General features: G+C 42.1%; 1 protein-coding gene across 2 annotated transcripts in view; it reads left to right on the plus strand.

Moving 5' to 3' along the window:
- Positions 1-13,310: 13,310 nt before the first annotated feature.
- LOC140208190 (uncharacterized) overlaps positions 13,311-21,543 on the plus strand; it is a 35,880-nt gene continuing 27,647 nt past the window's right edge. Inside the window, exons 1-3 of one of the 2 annotated variants that reach the window (XM_072276694.1) lie at positions 13,311-13,471; positions 18,014-18,115; positions 18,600-18,912. In XM_072276694.1, coding sequence (XP_072132795.1) covers positions 18,068-18,115; positions 18,600-18,912 — 361 coding nt within the window. In that variant the 5' untranslated portion in view covers positions 13,311-13,471; positions 18,014-18,067. Of the gene's footprint in view, positions 13,472-13,769; positions 13,865-18,013; positions 18,116-18,599; positions 18,913-21,543 lie in introns of those variants that run through there. The other variant, XM_072276684.1, reaches the window with a different exon arrangement.

Below are 21,543 nucleotides of genomic sequence, written 5' to 3' on the forward strand. Positions count from 1 at the left end.
CAATACCCAACAATAGAAAGTGGACCAGAGGAGTTATTTCGGGGATTCCAACAGAAGTTACTATGGATGAGGTTAAACAGAACATAAAAGGAGCAAAATTATTGAGGCCAAACGTTTGAAAGTTACAAGAAATGGGAAAAAGTGTGATAGTTTATCAGTAATGATTAACTTTGATGAAGAGAGATTGCTGACTAATGTTTACTTAGGGGATATGTGTTATGCAGTTAGAATATATATACCACCACCTTTAAGATGCTATAAATGTCAGAAATTCGGGCACATTGTGGCAGTCTGCAGAGGAAAACAAAGATGTGGGTGATGCACTGGAGAACATGAATATGGGAAATGTGAAGTGGGAGCTAGGCTGAAATGCTGCAATTGTGGCCAGGAACACAGCGCAGCTTATCGAGAGTGCATTTATAGCAAGAAGGCAGCTGAGATACAATATGTAAAAGTAACTCAAGGAATCAGTTATGCAGAGGCAGTGAAAGAATTTGCTGATAAAAAGGCTGTCAAGCAAACAAATACAGAGAATAATAAACTGGTGAATTGTGAGGGTTGTAATATAAAAAATAAGGATACACTATTAATGAGAAGAAAGGATTTCGTATTTTTTATGGTGGATGCAATTAATTGTTCAGCGCAAACAAGCAAAAGAACTGAAAAAATTAAAATTATAGTTAAATCCGCAGAAAAGTATCTTGGTATTAAAGGGATTAGGTGGGAAGAAGTCAAAGAAACGCTGAATGGAGGATCCCACAGTTCATAGGCAGGGGAGATGGAATCTTAATGGCAGTATACTTATCGCAAATGGTCAAGAATTTAAGAAATATGTTTCAGAACTTAAGGTAAATCCTCAGATTTTATGGTTGAATCCCAGGGTAAATGTGCAGAACTCCAACAACAAATAGAAGTACCCGACAAGAACAACTGTGAGTTGGAAAAGAGATTGGAAAATGGAGGAAATTATTACAAGGATACAAAAGGAAAAGGAATTTGTTGCAAAGTGAATTATCTACATTAAGATTATAAAATGAAAACATGGAAGCAAATGAAGAAGGACTCCGAGGTCTCAGTAAACAAATGCAGGCTATGATCCGAGAAAAGGAAAACCTGAAAAAGCAGATAGATTTGGAAAAGCAGCAATTTTAAAAGTATAACCTGCGATAATTACTATTCTTTAACAAAACGATTTTAGTCTTAGAAGTGATGTAGATGAAATCAATGTAATTGAGGTAATGCAACTACATGAAAACATGTGACAAAATTAGGGAAGAATAGCAGTTTGCGGCATTATCTAATGAGCGCATTAAGCAGTCACGAGGAATTGCAACTACAGAGTGATGCCAATAGAGAACTGCAGGCTGAACCAGATTGCATAAAGTAGAGAACTCCAGGACATATTTGGTTGGAACACCACAAGTCTAGCAGGTGGTGGTAATGCACTGAAAGCTGGTTGCCAACCACCATAAAACAAAGAAGAAGAAGAAGAAGCCTCTGGCGGCTGGATTGTTCCTGTCCATAGCCCCTGTCTGAATTCCTTCCCTTCCCCTTCCGTCTGTTGCCTCACCTTGCCTCATCCGAAGCCTCGCCTTACCTATAACCCTCGCCTGCACCGCTGTCAAGTTCCATCACTGGAGCAAGATTAGGAACTGTCTATTGCTGTTTTGAACTGTCTCTGTGTCCAGGCCTTCACTAGGTAGGTCTGGCCATTTGCCGCTACGTAGTGTTGGGATCTGTCTTTGTGTCCTCGCCTTTGCTAGGTAGGTCCAGCCATTTGCCGCTATCTAGTGTTGGAAACCGTCTGTGTCCATGCCTTTGCTAGGTAGGTCCGGCCGTTTGCCGCTACCTAGTGTTGGGAACCATCTGTGTCCATGCCTTCGCTAAGTAGGTCCGGCCGTCTGCCGCTGCCTTGTGTTGAGAACCATCTTGTCATATTCTGCATTCTGTGTAATAAGGCCCGGCCCTACGTCCTGTTTCCAAGGAGAGGTCCTGGCTCTGCGTTCCTGTCTTTCCCTCAACCAAGTCAAGGCTTTGGGGTCTCGTCCAGTCCTAGCCATGATCCAAGAATCTTGTCCTGTCCAAGCCATGGCTTTGTATTCTCGTCTTGTCCATGTGTCTCGCCCAGCCCAGGATTACTTTGCCCAGCCCCGTGCTGGGGTTCCATTGTCCTGTCCGGGAGTCTCACGTCCAGTCCTGTTGCCTCTCCTCGTCCTGTAGCCAGGTCTTGTCCTCACCTAGTTCTGGAGTTCGAGCCCGAGTCAAGTCCCAGGTTCTGGGTCCTTGCCCAGTCTCTGGCTCGGAGTCCATACCCAAGCCTCGTCATGTCTTCACCTAGATCTGCGGTCCGAGCCCCAGTCAAGACCCAGGTTCTGGGTCCTTGTCCAGTCTCTGGCTTGGAGTCCAAACCCAGGCTCCTAGTTCCAAGTTCCATGTCCTGGTTCTGCTATCCTAGTCAAGTCCTAGCCCAGGTTCTGCATCTTAGTCTCATCCAGGGCCTGTGTTATGTCCAGCGGCCTTTCTTCCCCACTTCCCTTGCTTCCTTGTCACGCCTAGTCCTGTTCCTGGTGCTTCAGTGTCTGTGTCTTGCATTTGGGTCCATCTCTCAGCACCCCCTTTATGACAGAACAGTCCAGACAGACTTGGACCCGGCGACACAGACACTGTCATTTAACTCTCACTATCCTCGGTTCTCTCCTGTTGAATGCCCCCCACCTGCCCGTGACGTCCATAGTCTGGGGAAGCCTTTTGGGTCGCCAGGAGGCTCCCATAGAGCGGGGTGTACTTTCATGGTCCGGTCCGTGAAATCTGCATTCCGGTTCACGGTCCAGTCCATGTTCCTTATTCCAGGTTTTCCGGTTTTCCCCAGTTTCTGTTGAGGCAGCTGATTCTCGTTTGGGCTGGCTTCATAAATACCTTCAGGATTCAGTCTCTGGCTGCTGGATTGTTCCTGTCCATACCCCCTGTCTGAATCCCTTCCCCTTTCCCTTCCTTCTGTCGACTCGCCTCGCCTGAAGCCTTGCTTTGCCTGTAACCCTCACCTGCACCACTGTCAAGTTCCATTGCCGGAGCAAGATTAGGAACTGTCTATTGTTGTTTTGAACTGTCTCTGTGTCCTCGCCTTCGCTAGGTAGATCCGGCCGTTTGCCGCTACCTAGTGATGGGAACTGTCTGTGTCCACGCCTTCGCTAGGTAGGTCCGGCCGTTTACCGCTACCTAGTGTTGGGAACCGTCTGTGTCCATGCCTTTGCTAGGTAGGTCTGGCCATCTGCCACTGCCATGTGTTGGGAACCGTCTTGTCGTATTCTGCATTCTGTGTAATGAGGCCCAGCCCTACGTCCTGTTTCCAAGGAGGGGTCCCGGCTCTATGTTCTATGTTCCTGTCTCTCCCTTGACCAAGTTTCTGCGTTCCTGTCTCTCCCTCGACCAAGTCAAGGCTTCGGGGTCTTGTCCAGTCCTAGCCATGATCCTAGAACCTTGTTCTGTCCAAGCCATGGTTTTGTGTTCTCGTCTTGTCCATGTGCCTCGTCCAGCCCAGGAGTACCTTGCCCAGCCTAGGGCTGGGGTTCCCTCATCTTGTGCTGGGGTTTCCTTGTCTTGTCCAGGAGTCTCACGTCCAGTCCTGTTGTCACATCTTGTCCTCACCTAGTTCTGGAGTCCGAGCCAAGTCCCAGGTTCTGGGTCCTGGCCCAGTCTCTGGCTCGGAGTCCATATCCAAGCGTCGAAGTACCCTAGCCTCAAAGAACCCAAGCCTCATCATGTCTTTACCTAGATCCGGGGTCCGAGCCCCAGTCAAGACCCAGGTTCTGGGTCCTTGTCCAGTCTCTGGCTCGGAGTCCAAACCCAGGCTCCTAGTTCCAAGTTCCATGTCCTGGTTCTGCTATTCTAGTCAGGTCCTAGCCCAGGCCCTGCATCCTAGTCTCCTCCAGGGCCTGTGTCATGTCCAGCGGCCTTTCTTCCCCACTTCCCTTGCTTCCTTGTCATGCCTAGTCCTGTTCCTAGTGTTTCAGTGTCTGTGCCTTGCATTTAGGTCCACCCACCAGCGCCCTCCATTATGACATCAGGTTTTTCTATTTTACATTACAAACTGCTTGGCACAAAGAGGTCAGCAGCCAATAATAATCTTAACTGGGGAAGAAGAGCGTCCTGAAGTTGATTTCCCAAGAGAACATAAATAATGGTAAAATAAGCTTTATATATTAAGCCTACTTTTACTTTTGATTTTAGGAAATCTTTGTGGTATTTATAGTACTGAAATTACGGACCACAAAGAAAAAAAATGTCTTAAAATAAGCAGCTAAATGTTGGATCACTCTAGATTAGATAGTGGCTAAGGATTGCGACGCATTGTTGACAACTCAGGCTGCTAAAGCTTCAAAAGAACAAATTGAAAATTGCTATCTCATAGGAAAAGAATTTGCATCTAAAACTAAATTTGCATGACTTCGGTTTCATACCATTTGATCAACTCCTATGACATTATGAAGCAGCCCAGTAATTTAATATATACTGAAGAATGGAAAATTATGAATTTCCAGTGATCACTGGGAATGAACAGTACATTCATCGTTACGTAGAAAATGAGACACCACACTCCACAGTAAGCTGGCTACAAGCATTTTAAATAATAAATGTGATTATTTATCTTAATAGCAGACATGTGGAGCTCTGTAAGAATCCTTTAAATCCTATCAGGAAGGTTCTGATTACAATCACTGAAGGCATCTTATGTGGTTGGGTCAAAGGAGATACATCCTTTTTTTCTCAATCAAACTTCAGCTGCTAGCAAACAATTTACTGTACAAGCCTTCACCTTGGTCTCATTCATTCAGTATGGAAGAAATCAGAATCAGGTTGTGAAATGTGTTGTTTTGTGGTAGAGTACAGTGCAAGACAATAATTACTCCGAATTACAACAAAAATAAAATAAATAGTTAATGAGGTCGTGTACAAAGGCCATTCAAAAACCTGACGGAAGAGGGCAAGAAGGGCTGCCTATTACACCATTGGTGTTTCGGGCAGTAATGAAGGTCCTCTATCTCTTGTGGTGTTCAGCGCTTCCTTCATCATGTCTGTAACCTTCTCTCCATTTTCACTACTGGCAATTATGCAAGTGGAGACCATGGAATACTGTTGCACTCAGAAGAAGAAGGATTCTTCAATGCTGTTTCTGTAACAATTTTGTTTACCAGTCAGGGTTGTTAGCCCTGAGCTGAACCCCTGAACCTGGTGGACCAGTGAACCACTCTTAGTCTGGCCTCTCTACCTTTTGACCTGTTTGGCATGGGTGATCCTACCAAGAGCCAAAGCATAAAGCCCTGACTCCAGCCAACATAGCTCTCCAGGTCATTGAGGCATGCAAGCCTCCAAACCACAACGAGATTGCGGTCCTCTTGGAAGAGGGGACAAAATGCAGTTCCTAAAATGTTAAGTGTGCATCCCGTACCTACCTCCTCCCTGATGGTAGTAACGAGAAGAGGCCTGACCCAGATAGTAAGGGTCCTTAATGATGGATTCCATCTTCTTGAATCGCTGCCTTTTGAAGATATCATCATTGTGGGCAGGCTTGTGATGAAGCTGGTTATGTCTACAATCCTCTGCAGCCTCTTGATCCTGTGCATTGGATCCTCCATGCCAGGCAGTGATGCAACCAGTCAGAATGCTCTCCATAGGACTTTTGTAGAAATTTGCTGATCTCGAGTAACATACCACATGTCCTCAAATTGGGGTAAGGAAACCATTTAGCTGGTTTGTGCTTACCTTCTCAATCGTAGCTAGAGGATTTGTCACAAAAGCTTTCATCTAATTTCTATGGATCCATCCTGACCAGGAATGTATTCTCCAATTTCCTGTTTTCATGCTATGCCTTAACAAACACAATTTCTAAATACAATGTCACATACCACATGTACATTGATGCTATCCAGCTAATCATACTAAAAATTTCACTTTATAAATCCCTAAGTTATTATATATTTGAACATTTTGTTCCGGATGTAGACAAAATTGCTCCAATTTAACACTGTGAAGAGTCAGATTCATTTATTACATGTCCCTAAAAATATACAGTACAATGTGGTGTTTGCTTTAACAACCAACACAACCGAAGGATGTGACGGAGCAGCCTATAAATGCTGCCACGTATTCCCGCACCAACATAAGATTCCCACCAGAACAACAGAAGAAAAGCAACTAAACAACAATGGCAGAACAATCCCTTTACCCCCCTCCTGCACACCCACACAGATAGTCCTCCAACCTCAAGAAAAGCCAACTTTGGCCTTCAGTGGACTCAGACTTGCAGACATTGAGCATTTGATGTCATCAGTAGACTTGCCAACCCAGAGCTCTGGCCATCAGGCCTCAAATTTCAGCCCTTCACAAATTCTCAGTCACAGAACATGCATCTCCCTAGCAACAGTCAGAAACTTAACTGTCTTTATGTCATAGTGCCATGTTGTTAAAGTTGAATCAGCTTATCATCGTCACCACAGTTTATTGTGCACTCTTCTGCAGGAGTTTGAAACTCACTTGTCAAAGGGAAGGCACATCAGTGCTGCCATCATCTGAAAAATGGACTACTTTAGTCAGGTTACAGCCGCATATTTATACATAGTAAGCCCCATATATTACTATTGCAAGCTGTTATTAGAACTGGTACGCCCACCAAGTCTGTTGGTGCAAAACTTAATTACTTAGATAAGAGTCCGCTAAATTAAGGTTTGATTACAGGTAGATGTACTGTCCAGTCCTTATCAGTTATTCTCCTTTGCAAGGCCCTGAATTAATTACAGACAGATGTTCATTCCTATCCTTATTAGTGAGTCCTTACTCAAACAAGGGTACAATATATATTTATCAATTCTCAATGTCTCTCTGCCAATTAAAAGGAAAACAGTATAAGCTGGTTACTTTTTAACTGCTGAAGACAAGAGTTTACTTCAGTTCAAAAAACTGCTGTTCAGTCCCAATTATTCTTTTAGCCAGAGTTTACATAAATTCAAAATGATTTTATATATATATCCTCATTATCTATACTTGAATTTGCTAGTAGATTTTAAGCACCTTTGTTGTTTTAACTGTGATCTATACTATATCATTTACAACATCTCCCATTTGTTTACACTTTCACTGCAATAAAACATTTTATGGGAGCATAATGAAACAACTCAAGAATTTTTTTTTCTCTGGGTTCCTCAAAGGTACAGTGTGAATTTGGCCTCATGTGAAACAATGTTTCCTGATACCACTTCAATATTTAGAATGAGACGAGTCTTCACTAAAAGTAACACTTCTCATTTTCAAGGTTTTTGTTTGAAATTGTGTATGCTGTACCTTTCTTTGAGGCTTTAAAATCAAAGCCTGATATACATCTTTCTAAGCAATATCTCTATTAGCCAGTGGTTTGTATTTTATTTAGTCTGACAGCACGGTAACAGTCTCTTCCTGGCCAATGAGCTTGCGCTGCCCAGTTACACAGTGACTGATTAACGCATCAACTATCCATCTTTGGGATGTGGGAGGCAACCCAAGTGGCTATCAATACCTTACAGACAGGGGCAGAATTGAACCTGGGTAATACCATTGCGCTAACTGACACCATACTGTGCCCTCAGTTTCAGGGACAGGAAGGGAGGTTAGGCTGCCCTCCTAAAAAAAAACAGGTGAAATCAAAAATACTAATAACACTAAGCACATTAGGCAACATCACACATCAAAGTTGCTGGTGAACGCAGCAGGCCAGGCAGCATCTCTAGGAAGAGGTACAGTCGACGTTTCAGGCCGAGACCCTTCGTCAGGACTAACTGAAGGAAGAGTTAGTAAGAGATTTGAAAGTGGGAGGGGGAGGGGGAGATCCAAAATGATAGGAGAAGACAGGAGGGGGAGGGATGGAGCCAAGAGCTGGACAGGTGATTGGCAAAGGGGATACGAGAGGATCATGGGACAGGAGGTCCGGGGAGAAAGACAGGGTGGGGGGTCCCAGAGGATGAGCAAGGGGTATAGTCAGAGGGACAGAGGGAGAAAAAAGAGAGTGAGAGAAAGAATGTGTGTATAAAAATAAATAACAGATGGGGTACGAGGGGGAGGTGGGGCATTAGCGGAAGTTAGAGAAGTCAATGTTCATGTCATCAGGTTGGAGGCTACCCAGACGGAATATCAGGTGTTGTTCCTCCAACCAGAGTGTGGCTTCATCTTTACAGTAGAGGAGGCCGTGGATAGACATGTCGGAATGGGATATGGAATTGAAATGTGTGGACACTGGGAGATCCTGCTTTCTCTGGCGGACAGAGCGTAGGTGTTCAGCAAAGCGGTCTCCCAGTCTGCGTCGGGTCTCGCCAATATATAGAAGGCCACATCGGGAGCACTGGACGCAGTAGCCACATCCCATTCCCATTCTGACATGTTCCACATCCCATTCCCATTCTGACATGTCTCCACATCCCATTCCCATTCTGACATGTCCACACATTTCAATTCCACATCCCATTCCCATTCTGACATGTCTATCTACGGCCTCCTCTACTGTAAAGATGGAGCCACACTCAGGTTGGAGGAACAACACCTGATATTCCGTCTGGGTAGCCTCCAACCTGATGGCATGAACATCGACTTCTCTAACTTCCGCTAATGCCCCACCTCCCCCTCGTACCCCATCTGTTATTTATTTTTATACACACATTCTTTCTCTCACTCTCCTTTTTCTCCCTCTGTCCCTCTGACTATACCCCTTGCCCATCCTCTGGTCCCCCCCCCCCTTGTCTTTCTCCCCGGACCTCCTGTCCCATGATCCTCTCATATCCCCTTTGCCAATCACCTGTCCAGCTCTTGGCTCCATCCCTCCCCCTCCTGTCTTCTCCTATCATTTTGGATCTCCCCCTCCCCCTCCCACTTTCAAATCTCTTACTAACTCTTCCTTCAGTTAGTCCTGACGAAGGGTCTCAGCCTGAAACGTCGACTGTACCTCTTCCTAGAGATGCTGCCTGGCCTGCTGCGTTCACCAGCAACTTTGATGTTTGTTGCTTGAATTTCCAGCATCTGCAGAATTCTTGTTGTTTACATTAGGCAGCATTCCTGGAAAGAGAAACAGAGCTAAATTTCAATGTCATACTCTTGATGAATGTTTCCAGTACTTTTTGTTGTTCTTCTTCTTCTTTTAGTAATATTTGATGGTGGTCGGCCAACCAAGGTAAGGTGCACCACTGACACTTGCTGAGCTGGAAGTACAACCCCTTTAATTCCTCCCTCCAAAAACACTCAATAGTATCAAAAAGTCAAATACTTTTCAGTAAGTCACATATAAAGATTACAATTGCAGTCACAAACTGTCCACGTTAAAATGCCTGCCCCAAAGGTTTCAATTTAGCAATTAGAAGTTTCCTTTGCACCGCATAGGATCAGCATTCAAACAATATATGCTGTACCCGCTTGTTGACAAGTGCACTCCCTACAAATGCCCCTACCATGCATATTAGTTCTAAACAAAGAATTACTTAACTGAATATGTCCAATATTTAAACATTTAAATACAATTTCTTCCCTCCTGCTATGCACATCCGCCAGATGTGCTCCCACCATCCTCTGAATTATATATAAATGCTGTCCGTTCTTTTCCTTGTCTGACTTCGTTGCCACATGTGATCGAATAGACTTTTTAAATTTGGCTTTCACTCTCCTTCAGGTAAGGGTGCCACTATATTTATATCCTTAATTTTTAGCTACTCTTGGCTAAAAGATCTGCTGCTTCTTTTCCTTCAACCCCACCATGGGCAGGGACCCGGAAGAAATGGATACATAAACCCAGATAACACAACCTGAACAGATTTCCAGAATAGGGTCAACAGGCCCCTCCATAAATGGTAGGGGTCCATGGCATAAAAAAAAAGGCTTGGGATTCCCTGGTTTAGAAGAATGTCTGGCCTGAAATTTGAAGTGCCTGTTTTAATTGATGTCAAAGCCTAGAACAAATCGGAGCACAATACATAACCAGGGCAAACTTCTTCAACCCATTCCATGGCTAAAATGATAGCAACCATCTCAGATATAAATACAGGCACATTGTCTGATAATCTTTTCTTCAGTCACCTGAACCTTTGGAACATGAACATCAGAATGACTGGATCTTTTGAACTATCTATATAGGTATGGAAGAATATCTGCCTTGCATATATTGCTGAACTATATGAACCACTGATATACAATCTTCATCTTGATTTTTTCTTGAATGTTGAATAAATCTCAGACAAAGAGAAAAACCATGGAGGAGTGACAGAAATAGGGTGCACTGAGATCATATTCAACATTAAACAACCCAAGATTTTGTCTCCATTTATTTCCTATCTTTATACGGAAACAGACACACCACTCCCTGTTGCCATTAATGGTGAGGACGTGGATGTGCTAAGGATCTACAAGTACCTAGATGACAGACTTGAGTGGAGCACCAACACAGAGCCTGTGTACAAGAAGGGCCAGAGTCATCTCTACTTCCTGAGAAGCCAGAGTTCCTTTGGAGTATGCAGACCTCTCCTTCACATGTTCTACCAGTCTGTTGTCGCCAGTACAATCTTCTATGCGGTGGTGTCCCGGGGCAATGGCATCAACATGGGTGATGCCTACAGGCTCAATAAACTAATTAGAAAGGCTAGCTCTGTTATAGAAGGCAAACTGGACACACTAGAGGCTGTGGTAGAACAAGGGACCCTACAGAAAATCTTAACAATTCTGAACAATATTTCCCACCCTCTGCATGCCACCTTGGCTGAACAGAGGAGCACTTTTAATAATTGACTAAGACAACTGCACTGCTCCAACATGAGGTCATTCTTACCTTTGGCCATTAGGGTCTATAATGAGTCAAGCTACAGCCGGAGAAGTGATTCCCCCCCCCCCCCGGTTAAAATGTTAGACGTAACATTTTTTTATTTTTTCTTACTTCCCTTCTAATTATTTGTATATCTGTGCACTTGTAATGCTACAGTGACACTGTAATTTCCTTTGGGATCAATAAAGTTTCTATCTTTCTGACTATTGCATTGTACTGCTACTGCAAAGTTAACAGATTTCACAACATATGCTGCTGATATTAAACCTGATTCTGATTCATTGCTGCCACCTTTTGAACTGGAATGTGGGTCAGGATATCTCAATCCTATATATTTATATTTGTCTCAAATTCTGTAAAAGGCTTCTATTATTCAGGCACTACACTATATGCTTAAAGCAGAAATCATGTGATCCTTTCTGTAAAATATTGTTAATGTTGTATTTTATTACATGATCATTTTAAAATCAACTATCCCCGCTCTTAATTATATTTTGGACACCTCAACAGAACATTCTCAACTATTCTCAGATTACAATACATGCACTTCCCATTATTCTGTTTCTTCATTAAAGATGATGCTCAAACCTCAATCTTGATATTGTCACCTCCTACCTCCTGCTCTTTCCTACATTCCTTGACTTTTTTTCTAGATATTACAAAGATTTTTTTTTATTAAGTGCAATTGTGAATAATAGCCAGATCAGAAATGCTGATCAAGTCAACTAGTTCCCAAAGATAACTCTTGACAGGCCAATCAGATGGTTCACTGTTGCTTAATGATACAACACAAAAAAAATCGTATGTACATTAAAAGACAGTACAAACGTTTGTAGAAATACTGGAGTCATGATGATCATGATGAAACCTGCTCGAGAGAGACATTTATACACATGCCGTCCTCCATAATTCAAAGAGACTGAAGGATAAGGTTGCAGGGTGACAAAACGTGGCAGGAGCACTTGGAACTAAAAACTAATCCCTATCGGGAGAAAACAGCACCTGTTCTTTCCGCACTGTTCTCCAGCAGTTTAAGGACTAAGTCCAGCCAGAACATAACTCACAAATGCTCTTGAAAGTCAGGTATTAATCCTACCTACCAACAACCAAGCATTGCCGTCCTGGTCCCCTTCATGATAGCTTATGAAGAAGCATGTGACTTCCCTCCCAGAGATGATAGGTGTTCGTGCACTCGACTCTTGAAGGCTTGGATCCCATCGTCGCAGATGTTTCCAACCACAGCATCTGGAAGGCTGTTCCAAATTCTGATAGCACAGTGAAGGAAGCTTCTATCCAGTGTGTGGGTTCTCGCATCAGGCATAGAAACAGATGAGCAGGCATAGATAAACTTGATCGTGTGGTGCGCCGTCTCTCATAAGATGAAGGCAGCATGGCGTGAAGGTCTGCAGGGCTGTGGCTGGTGTGCATTTTGTATAGGACAGTAGCTGCAGCAACCTGTCGTCTCTGGTGTAAGCAACTGATGGCTAGCTTCTCACAAGCTGTGGCTTCATCTACACCCATAATCCTAAGAGCCTTTCTTTGAATGGAATCAAGCTGGCTGAGGACACTCTGTGAGGCATTCATCCATAATAAGCAGGCATACTCCATGATACTTCGTACCTGGGCTTTGTAAACCATGGCTCTGCCCTCTTTGTCTAGTTTGGATGCCACTTTCCGCAGAGCTCCAAGCCTTTGTCCAACTTGCTTCTTTGAAATAGTGGAAAGGTGTTTATCCCACACCAACTTTCTGTCAGTATTAACACCAAGGATTCCTAGCTCCTTCTTTAAATCCAGCTTGCAGTTATCAAAATAGAGGTCGGGGTTAGATGGATTCTCCTTCCTAGACATCACCATTGCCTTGCACTTAGTAGGCCAAAGGTGACATTTCAGTCATCTGCCCAGGCTTTTATCCTGTCAAGATCCCTATTCAGGCCTGCTGCCACTATATTACTCTCTTCTGCTCTAATTGGTGCAAATAGTGTGGAGTCATCAGCGTACAGGTATAGCTCATTACTGCATGCATTAACCAAGTTGTCAAAAAAGATGGAAGACAGAAGTGGCCCAAGAAGTGGCTGTTCTGCGCTTTTCCACATTTTGTTATTTTACTTTACTCTCAATAATATTTTTTATTTCTCCTGTAAATGATTTGAATGTCCACATCTTCTCATCTGGTTGCCCCCTTTGTTAATTAAACGGCTTGTTCAGTCCCTCTATACTAACATATGTTGGAATCAACATGAAAGTCACATTATTTTAAGTTTAACTAAGAAAACCTTGAACTCTTCCTTCTTTCTTTTATTTAAATCCCGTCCACTGGCTTCAATACTAGATGGTAAATCACTACAATCCTCAATTAGCCGTTTATCCATTGCCCAGAAACCCAGCATTTGCCTTCTGCGAGACGACTCACATCACCCGTTCACAACCTAATCTTTTCGTCACTTCCTGTCATTTCTACACCACCCCCGCTGTGGGCAACTCCCAGCAGGCTCAGTACTTTTCGTTAAAAGTACAGAAAAATTCAGCTCATGCAGATTGACCTTCTGCTAGGGCCGATTTCCTGCTTCTTGACTTCAACTGTGCACTTCCTGGTGGTTTTTAGTTTTTAGCTTCCTTTCTGCGTGCAAGAAATGCTCGTGGTTTAAAACGGTAACGTACAATCTAACATGAAAATGTGTGTCCTAGTCTTACTTTAATATCCTTTTATCTCCAAAGGCAATATAACCAAATACAGTTTACCCGTTTAAACATTACTACAGTACTCTGAAGGGCACATCACGTGATCACAGGCGCCTTTTTTTACGTAGGGGCGTGCGTGCATACGTAAATACGTCGTTGCAAGCGGCCAATACATGGTGAGCAAAGCAGCGGCGCCGTCCAATGGGAGCGCGAGGCTTATTTAAATGGTTTAAAGAGCGGCCGTTTTGAATTTAAACCGTAGCCGGCGGAGTGGGTGGTTGGTCGTTGAAGATTAGGGCCGCCGGTTGTGGTTTGAAGTGAGATCGGGTTGCGTTTGAGGGAGTGCGGCCGTGGTGACTTGAGGTGGGTCTCATAGCGACGAGCTGAGCTTTTTGCCCCTCTGCCCCCTAATTGAACTTATGACTTGCCTATTCAAGAGTCTGGAAGTAACGTTCCAGCTCCATAAAGTTCTGTTTAGGCCGCGTACAGTCTGGGCGTCTGGTGCCTTTTGGGAAAGGTGCCGGAGAGCTTTACTAGAATATTGATGTCTTTACAGACCATGTACTATTCGAGTAGCTTGTTTTGTTTGCACTGGTGGAGACTGAGGGGCATGGATCGACTAGCCAGTTAGTATCCTTATCCCCAGGATTAAAATACTAGATGACACGCGTTTAAGGAGAAGGGGTAAGTTATTTTTAAACATTGGCGGTTGCCCGAAATGTGCTGCTGTGATGGTAGTAGAGGCTAATACGATGTAGGGGGTTAAACGGGCTTGCAGGATTCCCCAAGTATTAAATTGCAGGTTGAGTCGGTGGTAAGAAAGGCAAATGCAACGTTAGCATTCATTTCGAGAGGACTAGAGTACAAGAGCGAGGATGTAATGCTGAGCCTTTGATTAAGGTATTGGTCAGACTGTATTTGGAATATACTGAGAACAGTTTTGGGCCCCCAGAGGAATGATGTTCTGGCATTGGAGAGAATCTAGAGGCGGTTTGTGAGCATCATCCTAGGAATGAAAGGGTTAACATATGAGGAGTGCTTGACGGCTGTGGGCCTGTACTCACTGGAGTTCATAAAAATGAGGTGGGATCTCTTTGAAACCTATCGAATATTGAAAGGCCTAGATAGAGTGGATGTGGAGAGGATGTTTGCTGTAGTGGGGGGAGTCTAGGACCAGAAGGTACAGCCTCAGAATTGCATGGCATCCATTTAAAACAAGTCGTTGAATATGTTTAAGGTGGAGCTTGATGGGTCCCTGATTAATCAGGGTGTCAGAGGCTGTGGGGAGAAAACAGCAGAATGTGTTTGAAAAGGTTAATAAATCAGCCATGATGGAATGGCAGAGCAGAAGTGATGGGCTGAATGGCCTAATTCTGCTCGTATGTCTTTTGATCTAAACAGATGAATGTGCTAACAATGGAGTGATATGGCCTTTCTGTAGGCAGAAATAATAAATATAGTTAGGTGTTTGGTGCAATATTGCAGGATGAATGTCCTGAGCTGTTGATAAAGCAAACCACTGGCCCACATCAATGTTAGTGTCTTTCTCATCTAAAAAAACCAAAGAAAATCCAGTTCGATGTTCTTTGGTGCTATAGGTCTTGTAGGCTGATGTACTTGTAATTCAAAGTGTGTGGAAGATAACATGCACTGCTAGTAATGGCACTTCTAACCTCGTGCATTTCTCTGAAGCTAGATTTAAGGAGCCTGCTCAGGAAAACGTTTTAATTGTTGCATTTTCCTTGGGTGTCCAAAGTATCTAAGTCCATTTTATTATCAAAGTACATAATATATCACCATCTTGAGATTCATTTTCCTGTGGGCAAATCTATAGAAGACTGACTATAACAGGATCAATGAAAGATCAATCAGAGCATACAGGACAACAAACTACAAATGCAAATATAAATAAATAGGCAATTAATAAGAACATGAGATTAAAAAGTCCTTAAAATGAGATAATTGGTTGTGGGAACATCTCAATGGATGGAGCATTGAGTGTAGTTATCCCCTGTTATTCTTGAGCCTGATGGTTGAGGTGTAGTAACTTGTACCTGATCGTGTGAGTCCTGAGGCTCTTGTACCTTTTACCTGATGGCAGCAGTGAGAAAAGAGCATGACCTTTGTGGTGGTGATTTCTGAACACCGATGCTACTTTCCTGTGACAACATTTCATATAGATGTGCTCATTACCATATAACCGCATAACAATTACAGCACAGAAACAGGCCATCTCGGCCCTTCAAGTCCGTGCCGAACGCTACTCTCACCTAGTCCCATTGACCTGCACTCAGCCCATAACCCTCCATTCCTTTCCTGTCCATATACCTATCCAATTTTTCTTTAAATGATAATATCGAACCTGCCTCTACCACTTCTGCTGGAAGTCATTCAACACACACTTCAAGCTCCCCTGTCCTCCACTGATAGTTGAACTTTGATAATAAATTTACTTTGACCATTTATGAACATGTGCAATGAAAAACTTCCTTCCAGCAGCATCACTGGCACATGCATCATGTCAGCAGCATTCATAAGAAAAACATACAGTAAACAAAATTCATAGCCAGTTTTTACAAGATTGTCATGTTAACATCCAAAATGTTAATTGTTTCTGTCCTCAAACACTGGCTGACTGGCAATTCTTATTTCTAATCCAGTTTAAAACAGGTTAAATAAAAATGAGCCGAAACTACCTTTAGAACTTATTACAAATTTAACTGCAAGAGCGTTCATGGTCCAAACTGCAGTAATCTATGTGGAGGATGCCATTTTTAACAGTTCAGATTGTACAACACAACAGTGGAATGAAATGCATATGTTTGGAGGAGCCCGTAAAACCTATCCACAGCTGTCTTGCAGGCAATACCTGAGATAGTCATATTCTTCATTTAGCTCCTCCTCAGACACGTTGCTGTCCAAATTGAAAACATCCGTGTCCGACTCCGAAGACCAATCCGAGGTTTGGTTCTCTGACCTGCCTGCACAGTTGCCTTGCATTCTTTCCATCAGTGATGCAGAATTCCAGTCAAGTTCCTTTTCTTCATCCCACGCAGGTCTCCATGGAGGACTTTACCATAATGAACTAGGCTGAATCCGTTACCTTTTGTAGGTTTTTCTGTTCAAAGGCATTGGTGCTTCTGTACCAGGCAGCCAGTCAGTTCACTTTCCACTACACTTCTCTAAAAGTTTGTCGTGTTGAATCTCCACACACTCTTAAGAAAGTAGAGGTGCTCCTGTGCGTTCTTCATAATTGCTCTTGTGTGCTTAGTCCAGGTCAAGTCCTCTGGAATAGTAACACTCAGGAATTTAAAGTTGTTCACACTCTTCCCCCTCTGATCCTGAGGATTGGCTCATGTACTTCTGGTTTCCCTTTCCTGAAGTCTGCAATCAGTTTCTTGGTCTTGCTGACATTGAGAGTTTATGACACCTCTTAGCCAGATCTTCAATCTCCCTCCTGTATGCTGATTCATTACCACCTTTGATACGGCCTACATCAGCAAACTTGAATATGGCTTTGGAGCTGTGCTTAGCCACACAGTCATAAGTATAAAGTGATAAGGGCAGGGGCTAAGCACCAAGTCCTGCAGTGCATCTGTGCTGATGAAGATCATGGAGGAGATGCCAATCCACATTTTATCTGTTGCATTTTCCTTGTCATTTTAGTTTGGGAGTCCAACTATGGATCAGTGTTTGTAGGAATTAATGGGTGTGTCACGTGTGTCAGTTTTGTAGGTATGCTGATCTGATACCAACTTTAACATTGAATTTAAGAATACCAAGCCATTGAATCTTTGGATTTTTTTTTTAAAAAGCCCATTAGCTGATCACACTCCCTTCCACAAGCCAGCCTACTTTTTTTTTATTCCAATCCAAGAGAATTGGGTATGGATTCAATGGTACTATGTCAGTAGTTTATTTGAAAGCACTGTCATTACATTTTTAAAATCTCATGTTATCTTTTAATTTGCTTTGTGTTAAACCTGATAATTTTTACTTAACCAATGGAAACTGCCTGTTTACTACATCTCTCATCTTTAAACACTTACATCTGTTTCAGGAATGTAGTCACAAAATTTAGTGGGTGTTCATGTACTTCATAAATTGAGTATTTTTGACAATTTATTTTCAAACATGCTAGTTTTGGTTTTTCTATGAAAAAAGAAATTAAGCAACATAATTTTGTAGCTGATTTGATGACTAGATGTTCCAGCACTGACACCATCCCACTAGTAGATAAAAGGAGTTCTTTTCTATTCTTCCACGTTTTCTTCCTGCTTTTAGAAGCTTTTTCAAGAAAGTCTTTTCTTGGCTGGAAGTAACTTGCGATATTTCTTATGTTGCAAGTGTATGCAAGTTGGGTGGGTCTAATAGACTACTGGTTTTAGCTCTTTCACTGATGGCATTGTGATCTTGCCCATTTGTACACTTTGGCTTCCATTATATTTTGGTGTTGAGAGTTTGGCACATTTGAGAAAACTCACTCTGGCTTATTGTACGTTAAACTTGTAGGTTAATTGTGTTGAGGAAGAGTTGCGTCAATACAATAAATCTAATTGATTACAAATGGAGAAGAAGCTAGCCCCGCAAGGAGATCGTGCTGGAGTTGGAAAGGTAATTGTTTTATCAGGTTGCTAGACCATTAATCTACTTTCCATCTCTGGTACCTTGGCCAATAGAACACACTAGTGGATTGAAGTATTTGCAGCCAGTTGAGAAACCAAGTATTTGCTTTGGTTATTTTCAACTGAGATGTTATTTTGGTTTTTATACTAATTGATTCTTTTGCATTTTCGAATGCAGTAATAACCATAGTGATTTCCATATGATTTTTGTCTGCCTGATACTGCTTGACACTTGCATTATAGGTCATTTTACACACCATTCATAAAAACTGAAACTAAAATTCCTGATCTGAACAAATTCATCAAAAAGGAATCTGAAGAGGTCTCTAATTGGGATTTTTCAAAATGTAATGTGAAATCACTATTTGGTCAAAGGTATTTGAGTAGTGGGGATGATATTTCATGAGTGTAGTAGAGGGTGTGGCAATTGCTTGTGCATTAGTGTTTTCATTCAGAATGGTTTATTTTAAAAGATGGCAGCCTTCGATAGTGCGAAGCGTGTCGTGGAATCTCAACGAAATTTACAGAATTGCCCACCTTCGAGAAGCTTGCCAACTCAACGAATGACACCTGCTTGTAACGTGGGCCAGCATCGTGCACCTCTTCAAGCACGGGTTTTGTCTTCTAATTCTCTTCCAAGCAAGAGCCAAGTGCCAGCTGATCAAATAAAACAGAAAATGCAAGTCCCTCCACACTTGAAGCAAGCTGGTCAAACTGAAGTTAAGCAAATTAGTCCAGCTATGACAAACCCGACCACCATGCAGCCAGTTGAGAAACCAAGTGAAGGTAAGATACTTGGGTAAGTCTTGGTGTTAAACTGGGATGAATCATACTACAATCTTTAAAGATATTTATCACGCCTTCATTCTGACATTTTTCCAATCACGTGCTGTTCTCACAAATTGACTTATTTTCAAGTACAGTTGGCCCTCCTTATCCGCCAGTTCTGCATGCGTGGATTCAACCAACTGCAGATTGGGAAAACCCAGAAGTTCTCTCTCCAGCACTTGTAGCTTGAGCATGTACAGACTTTTTTCTTGTCATTATTCCCTAAAAAAATACAGTATAACAACTATTTACGTAGCACTTACGTTGTATTGGGTACTATAAGTAATCTAGAGATGATTTAAAGTACAGACAGTCTTTAAGTTGGATTTGTAGGTAAGTCAGAACAGGTACATCCGGTGCGTATTATTTAGCGTCAGTTAGTCAAACGTTCGTCTTGGTATATAGTATATTTTACCTTTTTATGCATATAAAGCACTTAAGAAACGTATGTATTTCAATAATTGAACCACTGTGTTGCTTAGTAATGTAGCTTTCATCGGGCAGGGCCTTTCACATGCTCCATTATTCTTACTTTATCCTTTAAAATTGTTCCGATCGTTGGCTGACTGTAGCCTAATGCTTTTCCAATGACCAATGGTGTTTCACCTCTTTCCACTTTTATTATTTCCACTTTATTTTCAATTGTGATTGTTTTCTGTCAACGGAACTGAAACACTGCAGATTAAGGAGCTGCCGCAGGCAGCGGGTCCGGAGCTCCCCCAGGTCCTAAAGTCCACTGGCACTGAGACAGGTTAAATAAGGGACTTGAGCATCTGCGGCGGGGTGGGGGGGCGGAACCCATCCCCCACGGATAAGGAGGGCCGACTGTATGTGGGTTAGCAAATCTGTCATATGTTTGTTTGAAACGAGTGCATTTTCAGAAGTTTTGGCAGAAAAGCTTAGAAATTGGCCTAATCTTTAAAGACTGGTACAGTGTCTTACTGCTCTTTTGTAAGTGTAAGATTTTAAAGCTACAAGAAATTGCACAATACATCTGTCATATGGGCTGAATGTCTTTGTGCTTTGGCATTGTTGCCAAGCTTTCTGTATTGGAGTACCTGTACTTTGGAAAAATAGTGCTACAAATAGTAACGAGTAGCCCTACATTTTTAAAAATCATGCAGTGGTTTCTGGTTAATTGAGTCCCGGTCATTTTGGCCCTATTTAGTGGCTGCATGGAAATGGTTCAAAAGGTATTTAGAAAAAGGACAACAATCTCAGTAACATTATGTATTAAAAAATGTAATACAGAACAAATTAGAACAGTACAAATAGTACTGCAGTGCTGTAAAACTATTAGTAACGAATAGTTATCAACAGGAATTCATCCAGTATGTGCAATAAACAAAATCAGTAGGTACTCAATGCAGATAATGGGCTACCTTCATACGATCTATCTTAAATTGCATCCTTCAAATCTTCATTTTTATTGTAACATTAAAAGTAATGGAAATTTTTTGGTTTCTAATTTGTTCAAGCAGTGAAATCATCTCATTTTTACATGGCAGTTTTTGGCATCTCCACACCTGAATGTTTAAATCCGCAGTGAGCAAAACAGTTTGGCATTATTTCTCACCAGCTATTTGTGACAAAAATCACTGCTTTTTGAACACAAGCGCATGTAACTGACACATTTGGGAAAAACTGTTCACTCGAAGCATCTTACAACCACACAAGTGTGAACAGCAGGCGTTAGAACCTGTTTGGCAACTGCCTCAATTAATTGACAATGTCCCAAAGAAATGGAGGGAATCCCATCAATTTGTTTTGTTATTTAAGAGTTGTCCCAAATAAGTGGCTGCCCCAGTTAACCAGAATCCACTATTAAATTTTGTATTTAAAAACAATTCTTAAAATCTTGTGTAGATAGAAAGAGAAAAATAATTTGAAATTGTGATATTAAACATCAGTTCCTAGATGGCTGGGTGCTTGACTAAGGGTTTTTATCAATCTGCCTGTTGTCTAGAGTAATATTGATAGAAAGGATAAGGAAAGAGTACAATACTGGAGGTGATTTCTTGGCAGTAATGTGAAGAGGATAATAATACTGGGATAAACAGGCTGGAATATGGATAGGCATGGCAAATGAAGTTTAATGTGAAGAAGTGTGGTGATGGGAAGAATGAGGAGAGGCAATATTTAATGTGCATGATCTGCCTGACATTCAGAGGTAGGATAAGTTAATGATTTAATAAGCATATATAACTCTAGATTTTTATCAAAGTTTTCTGTAAAAGCAGGAAGTATACTAAGTAATAAAATAACTGATAATTTAATAAGCTCAAAACATTTTGGTAAGGTTCAAAAAATATTTGACCAGTTTGGGCTGCAGGCTACAATTGCAAGGAGAAGTAGGAAGCTCTGGATAAGACTGAGGACTGCTTGAGTAGAGTCAGTGCAGATATAATGGGCCAAATGGCCAACATTTGACAAAAGTAAACAGTACAAGTTTGGAGTTATTTCGGTCAATTAGCAAGGTTAACTCTTTTCATCCCTGGTGAAATGTGCTTGGGGAAATTATTTGGCTTCCAGCAACTATTATTTCTTAACTCTTAATAGAGCAGTTTATTAAATTCAGGTTGGTTAACT

The sequence above is a fragment of the Mobula birostris genome, chromosome 2, assembly GCF_030028105.1.
Source record: "Mobula birostris isolate sMobBir1 chromosome 2, sMobBir1.hap1, whole genome shotgun sequence".
Taxonomy (NCBI): Eukaryota; Metazoa; Chordata; class Chondrichthyes; order Myliobatiformes; family Myliobatidae; genus Mobula; species Mobula birostris.